Below are 8,844 nucleotides of genomic sequence, written 5' to 3'. Positions count from 1 at the left end.
TGGAGGTCACGGGTTCAAATCCTGGCGCGCTCAAGCAAATTTTATTGAAATTTTGCATGAAATTTCTTTAGCCGTATTTGGTGACAAGGTCTTAATAGCCAGGTAAAAATAGTAAAACAAAACTCTTCCTACCTTTGATTACAAATTTCATTTCCCTCATCGAACTCTCTGTTTCTCCCTATATCTAGGGAGAAATCCCTAAACATGGCAACGCTGATAAGAGTTTGCTAGTGTAGTGTTGTAATGCCAAAAAACATATTTTGCCTACGATAACCTCTCGGAAATTCCCCAATTTAAAGTACAAATAATAACGTTTTTCTACCAATGATATTTACTAAATAACATATACCTAGATTAACAATAATGTGTTATGTCACCGGGAGACGAGGAAACATATGGAATTGCGCTATCAAAAAAGGTCTGTGAAAGTTATTGAAATTTCCCTTTACATTTTTTACATTCCCTTTACATAAAACAGAATGTCTTTAACTATCCTTTAGAGGTGGCATTTCTGGCCATGACTGGTTTAAAAAAACCACAACCCGTTGAATACGCCAAGAAAATATGTTATCCGTTAATCATATTATAAAACTATTTTGAAACGGTGAATGCATAAATAAACTACTCTCGGTGAATGATAACAAATCAAGCCTCCTAATTCGACAGCGGAAATACGTTTCTAAATAGTGTTGAATCCAGTAATATCTCAACAAATATTTCAATTGTAGAAATTTTACTATATTTTATAAATAGACATGAACCTCTGGGGGAGGGGTTTCCTAAAGAATTTCTAGAGAAGTTCCTAGAGAGTTCTGAGAGGTATAATTCCCCACAAAATTGACCATAATTCAGAATCTTTTCGCTGACTTCGGTAAATTTTCATAATAATGTCGGTAGTTTTTCAAAAATTTCGATACATTTAAAAAAATCGGTTGATTTTCACAAATTTCGGTAGATTTTCTGCGAATATCGGTATATTTTTTTCGAAATCGGTAGATTTACCGAAATTATGGTAGGTATGGCATCGCTGCAAGTAACTAAACGTTTCCAAAGTAATAAAAAAAAACGGCCGAACCCATCCTCAGAATCAGAGGACAGTGAATCAGAATGGAAATCGAGTTCTGAGGATGAGAATATCGATGATTATTTTTAAAGTAACGGGAGAATGGGAGAAAAAACTACTTATGAACATTTGGATGAATTTCTGTCTGAAATTTTGTGCAAAGAATTAAAAGTACAGGTACAAGAAGATACAAATGATCTGGTCACAAAAACAGTTGGTGACTGGAAACTAACTTGCTAAATTCATCCGTGAAAAGAGTCTGAAGCATTATATTGGGAGCATATTATACAACGATAAGAATATTCAAATTAACTTAAGATTTCAACCATAAGCAGAAGATGTATAAGTACGAAATATGTTATGAAAATATTTTACTGTCGAATTTACCTCTTCTAACTGGGAGAAGAAGAGAATTTAGATTTTAAATGTTATAATATTCAGTACTAATACAAATTAATATGTTTTTAGTTTTATTCAAGAACCGTTATTATATAGTTGTATGCCGTTTGTAGTTGATCTTTTTCATTGGGGTTTTTTTTATCTAAAATCTTTTTATTTTAATTACTATCAAAATTCAAATGTTATTTTATAAAAAGCGAAATGGATTAGAGTAAATACCCCTTTTAAATTGATATACTTATATATACAGGGTCTTCGGGGGTAAAATTCACCAACTTCGGGGGGTAATTCTACCTGATTTTAGATATAGAAAAGATAAATAACCTTTTTTAGAAATTCAAACATTTTAAGGTAGTTTTTATGTTAAAAAGCTAAATTTTTTGTAAGGGAAAATAAATATTATTCTATGGAAAAATAATTTAGTATGGAAAAAAAAGTTGGAATTTCGAAAAAAGTTTTTTTTGCTTTTTTACTTCTACCATCATGTAGAATCACCTCCCGAGGTTAGTACACTTTACCCCCGGACACCCTGTATATTATAGATATGTTGAATAAATAAATAATATAAAAAATATATCTATATATTATATGTTCTGTACCCCAATCACTAGCGGTTAGTATATCACACTGAATATTTTTGGTTCTTGAGAAAATTTACCATAATCGTTATGAATATTTGGACAATAAGTCAGAAATAATACAACCAAATACACTAACCCCAAATCTGGGGAAGTGCATCTATTAGTTCAATTTTCTTAAAATTCCAAATATCAGCTATTCTAGAGGTAATTTCCTGTTTTTAATAGATTTATGTTAGGAAATAATTAATGATCAACCTATCAATGTTTAAAAGGAATATGACAATCACACTTAGTCTGAGATAAGTTGAAAGTCCATCTCGACGATTTATACGTAGCATTTACCCCGACTCATTTAAAAAAAACACTGCATACTGCATGTACCCTATTATTATTAAGATATTATGTACTTATAATAAATTAAATGGCTACTTGAAATATAACTTGTAATCACATTGAGGATACAGGAATTTAATTCACTTTTTATTTAAGCAGAAAATGTTGCTTGTGCAATGATCGAGGACTTAGCCAGCACTAGATTAGACTCGCGACGCAAGAGTGGGAATCTTATGTGTTTTTGTGAATGTTATGTTATAATATAATTCATGTTCCACTTCAAATCCTAAATTAAGTTTTGTATGAAAAAGGTCGTGTTACCTCCCTCCCCTTTAATGAATTTCACATGCAGAGCGTTAGTGCGTTTTGTATGAGCGGCATTGAAGCCAAATCTAGGGTGAGGGGAAATTCCCTGGCAGCCATCTTGAATGACAATTTTTTTAAATGATTTGTATGCAAAGTGGTATAATGAACTATCATAAGTTTATTTTTGTGTTGTTAATGCAGTTATAATGGCTTAAGATTTTTTTGGGTATTTGATGAGACAAGGAATGGGATAGATCATTAAAAAAATTATCTTGTTTTGGCATTTTTCATACATATTCTCCCTCGCCCCTTTATCACATGAAATTTCATAGATAATAAATAATAATACGATTCTGGAACCATAAACAAAAGGTAAAACTGAAAAGTTCTTTCGTGATTGGTTTATTTATGGTTCTTTCTCTTTGAAGTCTGTCAAAAACTGTAAAAATGTCTACAGTTAGATTATTGAAAACTAGCTCAAATTACCTAAATTGTAAGTATTTTCTACACAATAGGTGGTCTCGAAATTAAAACCTGATTAATTTGCATATGTCTCTTTCATACGTACATTTTATTTAATGTTTATAATTTTTAAAAGTTTGAGGTTATTTTACAATTTTCACCGTACAACGCGCTCTATATTGCGAGATTGATTTGAAATTTGAGTCTTTGAATTGGTAAATTGATTTACGAACTATCTACGTACGTGCTGATCATCTGAGATATTTTAAGGCTATTCTTTAGATGGCAGTTGTATTAGCTTACCACATAATAATAAATTATTTCTAAAATACATAATCAGAATGCTAAGAATACGGTGATCTACTGAGGGTTTGCTGGCTGCGGTAATTATTTCCCTTACCGCCGCACTTTTAGGCATAGGTTATTGAAATTACACTTTGTTTCAATAATTACTACAAGAAAACCATTTACACGCACAAAATAGGTTATCAGGTCCTTAGTTTGGGTTAATTTTGTAATTTATGCATATTTTGATTAAAAAGGAACCTACGCAAGTGACACTACACATAAATGGCGGCAAAATGATTTGAACTTTGAATAAAAATGGAATTATACTAGTTGTTTCTTGTAGTAATTAAGAAGAAACGAAGTGTAATTTCCATGAAAAGTGCCCATGAAAAGTGCGACGGTTAGGGAAATATTTACCCTGGCTCTTTCTGGAAATACAATATTAACTATTAATTGTATATTTTATAGTTAAAAGATTTGTAAAATCATTTTGTTTAGTTGTAGGTGTTTTTAATAATCCGCTGCACACTTCAGCTACTTGTTGCACTAAACAATGGCGGGCAGACAAGGGATTGCCAGTCAACAAAACCTCCATGGGCCCTCTCACAGACCTGCCTGACTACAGCTTTCTAGACGGCAGACCAACACCTATTGGAGTGAGTTTTTATTGGATATCTGAAATAAATATATTTATTGAGCTCTTACAGAAATCTGCGTATTATTCAGGAGGGAATTTATAATATTTGAATGTGGAGAAAAAGGTATTTAAAAAAAAATCAGTTATAACCTAATCTAATATCTAACCTAATATATCCAAATCATATGAAATATGTGGTTTATCTATGTGAAGTCACATGGAGCCTATGTTTCATTTCAACAGGCACTGTATTTTTGTACGGCAACATTGAGAGTTTTTTTTATTTTCAAGTTGAACCACTTTTAATATTGAAGAACACTAGGTAAAATCAATACTGTTATTGTATTGTACCAAAGTGCAAAAATACATCCGTGACCGCACCTGATAAATAATTTTTCGGTCTTACAAAACCTGCATTACTATGAAAAAAATGCTTTGTATTAACGTCTAATCAACATATTGGTTCTTATAATACACTGATCATGACGACTGTGTATATGAAAGTCTCTTGATGTAGAAACCAATTCGAAAACACAATTGTAAAGAAAATGTCAAATATGACATGATCATAACCTCAAAAATTCTGAAACATAACGTACATAATTAAAAATGTATTTTTTTATGTCAAATTATGATACACAAGTAAAAATATGATTTTCTTACTTAGAATGAACTTTTATTACACGAAATTCTGCACTTACATAGTCAGTATTATACTTAAAGAATAAAATATTCATCTTCGTATCAACGGGAAGATTATCCGGCCATGCTCGAATGTAACCGATGTCCGTCATTTATCGTCTCGATTTTAATTATTGAGAGCTTAAATAAGGTTTCAATTTCATCAACAACAACAATGAAATCTTTTAGATACAAACAGAAACGGAGTTTCATTGGTTCAATCTCCATACAAAACCAAAATGATGTGTTGACTTTTGGACTAAAGTCCGTGACTCGTGACGTCAGAATCAACACATTTAGTTGTGCCAACTAAACAGTGTGTTTTATTAATTTTTAAATGACGATTTATAAATTCTATGTATAATAATATACTTATAATAAAACTTATATATTCAGAATCAGCATTTGTGGATTTGTATGTATATATATATATATATATATAAGTTTAATGTGCCAAAACTTCATTTGAATTTTTAGTTGTACGCTGTCACATATTATTAATATTCTAGGATATTTGCAAATATGGATGTACTCGCAAAGAAAATTATAATTGTGTTATTTGATTATATTTTTAGCAGAATAACAAGAGTTATTGTTGCTGACTATGTTTTTGGACATGTAAACAAGATAATTGCACTTTGCCAATCAATAATAGAATATGGAATTATTGCTTGGGGAGGAGCAACAAACTCGGCTATCAATTACATAGAAACCGCACAGAAAACGATCTTAAAGATAATACTAAAAAAACATAGACTGACCGATACAGACCAAATATTCAACAGCTGTGACGTACTAGATATACGCCAATTATACATTAAAACACTACTAAACTACATTTTTGACAAAAAAAATAAATTTCAACATACACAAAATAACACTAACAGACCAGTTAGACAAGCGTACAAAGAAAACATAAAAACTCCGACAGTAAATTCAAGCTTTGGACAAAGACACTACCAATACCATGCTATAAAAGCTTTCAACAGTGTAAAACTTGAAATTAAAATTGAGGAAAATAAAAATAAATTTACACACAAAATTACAAAATGGGTTAAAGAACAAAAAAGATAATATTACCAAAATGTCATAGCATAAAATAAAAATAAAACCTACATGTAACACACAAAACCAATATAAACACACATCACTCACAAACACACAAGATTATTTTCATTGTATTATTTTTTAAATTTTAAATGTATTATTATGTATTTCGTATTTTTAATTTTAAATGTATTATTTTCTTTTTAAATGTATTATTTTCTCTTTAAATAATATGTAGATTATATTTTCATATTATAAAATGAAGGCCTCAGCACGGGCAAGCCACCCAGTGAGGCCTACATTACTGGAAAACATAAATTGTAAAAAATAATGTACCAAATAAAAAAAAAAAAAAAAAAAATTGTTACCTCTTTTGTCCTTCAGGGTCGGCAGAAAAATCGTATGATGAAGCAGCGGGAATATGCAGAGAAGATAGTAACCCTCACGGCGGAGATTGACTTTGCAGTCCAGAGGCATAAGGACATCCAGGCTGACAAGTTGGCCCTCAGAGATAGAATCTTAGCAAATAGGCTGAAAGCCAAGGGAAACAATTTGCTGAAGAAACCATAGGAAAATGAGGTAAGAAAAACAAATTATATTTTTGATTTAATTATTAAATAGTAGCAGAACCCCGCCACGCGTTTTGTGGCTCAGTCAGTGTACAGATAGAGAAACAATAGCGCCTGTTGTTTTAAAGTCCAACAGATGGCGCTGTTTAAAAAAAAAATCATCTTTTTACCTATCACAGGCGACATCTATATAATATAGGTATATAAAAACACGCGTATTCGAATGCAACGTTGTGTCAAATTACAAAGCAATCGGTGAAAAACTTTTGGAGATTTAAGATTTCGAACAAACAGACATTTTTATTTATATAGATAATCTAGCTGTACTCCGCTACGTGTTGCCGTGGCTCAGTCTGTCTGTGAAGAAAGAGAAACAATATTACGTGTTGCTTTTACGTCTAACGGATGGCGCTGTTTTTTAAAAAAAGTATGTTTTTACCTGACCTATTACCTTATATCTATACAGGGTGTCCGGAAACTCGTAGTACAAGCGGGAAACTGGTGAATCTACATCACATTTGGAGTCGATTTTGTAGTATATTTTTTTTTGATTTGAGCTTTCGTTATCGAGTAAATCGAGTTAGAAGTTGATTTTTTTTTTTTTTTAATCAAATTCTTATAAATTATTACTGAAGATCAAAGTACCCAACTAATTAAAACTATTTGAAAGTAAAACAAATGAAGAAACTCGGATTTGAAGCATTATTTTGAAATCACCCTTCATTTAATCCGGTGTAATCATAAAATATTTCTGCTCTGCAGGGTTAAAACATCTGTTGTTCAACCCTAAACACCAGAAAAAACTTTAACTCTAAAATAGCCGAAAAATATTTTTTTTTGGTTTTTTTTTTTTTTTTGTGAAAATGCTCAAATCAAAAAACTTTATGTTTATTTGGGTTCCCCATGTGGTGTAGATTCTCCAGTTTCCCGCTTATACTACGAGTTTCCGGACACCGTGTATAATATAGTTATGTAAAGACACGTGTATTCAAATGCAACATTAAATCGAAATTTCAATGCAACTGGTGAAGAACTTTGGAGATTTATGATTTTGAACAAACGAACATTTACATTTTTATTTATAAGTAATAGTTTACATAGTTAAGTAGGGAAAATAAGCTAAACACATAATTTTTCAGTGCAGTCCCTATATTATTTTTCTAAATTTGATCTACAAAAATGAATATGGCCGGGTACATTTTAAGCTCGGCTTAGTTGGAATGTCGAGCTTAACAAGGTTTGGAACATAATCCGTATATAGGTTGTAGGCTTAGATATCTGCAATATTAAACGTATTGTCTATGATTTTAATAGAGGAATGTGCTTCCTTTTTAGAAACAAATTATTGTCTACAGTTTGGTATATATATGGTACGCCGACAGCAGCATTTACGAGTTGATTTTTGATATTCCCCGCTTCAATCAGCACGGTGCTATATGCGTGGATACTAATTTTAAATAGTATTTGTTTTGCCTGATGTTGATAAATCCCTTCGCAGACTATTTTAGATAGATAATCAATTAACAACATCAATATTCCTCATAGCTCTATGAACGTAATAGTCCATACTGATAAAATTAGGCAATTTACGAAAATTTCCACGAGATGGACGTATAAAATTACTTACGTAAACGTCACATTTGACATTCGTTACTGCTAGCGTCTCGGCGTCTAATAGAGGAACTATTCTGCAGCTTACCAAGGCTTGTTAACGAGTGAGGTTAGGTTGGTGTATTGAAATCTCTGAGATCTATGTGTTGTGCAAGTTATTACATGTCTAACTGTGTTATTTAATTTTCTTTGCAGGTGAACAGAACCAGAAGCATGAAGGGTTTCGTAGTTAGTAAGAATAATTTAATGCAATACAGAGATGGGTCTGATTCCCTTGATGTGAAGATTTATGAGATAAACTTTTCTGATATAATCTGTAATATGTTCCACAAATAATTCAAAGTTTTGTGAATAAAATAAATTAAAAAAGCTATTATTTTATCTCATGTTTACCAACTTGGAAAGTTTCCTAGCGTGTATTAGTTTTGTTATGTTAGTTATTAATAAATATTATAATTGTGATGTTTGAAATAAATCGATATCCTATGTAGAATTTTTTATTTGAATTATTTTACGACAGATTAGTCATCCATTTACTGTACAAGATTTTTCATCTCATTTGTGAAGATAGGTAAACAAAAAAGCATTAAGATTATTTAACCTCTAGTAAAGTAGTACTAGTAAAGAATCCCTGCATTTAACCCCTAGTAGCCGAATCCCTGCATTTAACCCCTAGTGGCCGAATCCCTGCATTTAACCCCTAGTGGCCGAATCCCTGCATTTAACCCCTAGTGGCCGAATCCCTGCATTTAACCCCTAGTGGCTGAATCCCTGCATTTAACCCCTAGTGGCCGAATCCCTGCATTTAACCCCTAGTGGCCGAATCCCTGCATTTAACCCCTAGTGGCCGAATCCCTGCATTTAACC

General features: G+C 31.6%; 1 protein-coding gene across 1 annotated transcript; it reads left to right on the top strand.

Annotated features, from left to right (window-relative positions):
- The first annotated feature begins 3,081 nt into the window (after nucleotides 1-3,081).
- Nucleotides 3,082-8,461, top strand: mRpL52 (mitochondrial ribosomal protein L52). Its single transcript, XM_089633640.1, has 4 exons — nucleotides 3,082-3,175; nucleotides 3,931-4,088; nucleotides 6,182-6,376; nucleotides 8,173-8,461. Exons 1-3 carry the CDS (start codon nucleotides 3,130-3,132, stop codon nucleotides 6,365-6,367), a joined length of 390 nt encoding a protein of 129 aa, XP_089489766.1. The 5' UTR covers nucleotides 3,082-3,129; the 3' UTR covers nucleotides 6,368-6,376; nucleotides 8,173-8,461.
- Nucleotides 8,462-8,844: the final 383 nt, after the last annotated feature.

The sequence above is a fragment of the Hesperophylax consimilis genome, chromosome 7 (genome assembly GCF_061612785.1).
Source record: "Hesperophylax consimilis isolate HC1 chromosome 7, BYU_Hcon_1.0, whole genome shotgun sequence".
NCBI lineage: Eukaryota > Metazoa > Arthropoda > Insecta > Trichoptera > Limnephilidae > Hesperophylax > Hesperophylax consimilis.
This window is presented reverse-complemented; position numbering and strand designations above follow the sequence as displayed.

Excerpts from the sequence above, each read along its gene's own strand:
- mRpL52 (XM_089633640.1), top strand. The coding sequence starts at position 3,130 with ATGTCTACAGTTAGATTATTGAAAACTAGCTCAAATTACCTAAATT. Across the intron at positions 3,176-3,930 it reads TAGCTCAAATTACCTAAATT|TTGTAGGTGTTTTTAATAAT; the intron begins GTAAGTATTTTC and ends CATTTTGTTTAG. Across the intron at positions 4,089-6,181 it reads GCAGACCAACACCTATTGGA|GGTCGGCAGAAAAATCGTAT; the intron begins GTGAGTTTTTAT and ends TTTGTCCTTCAG.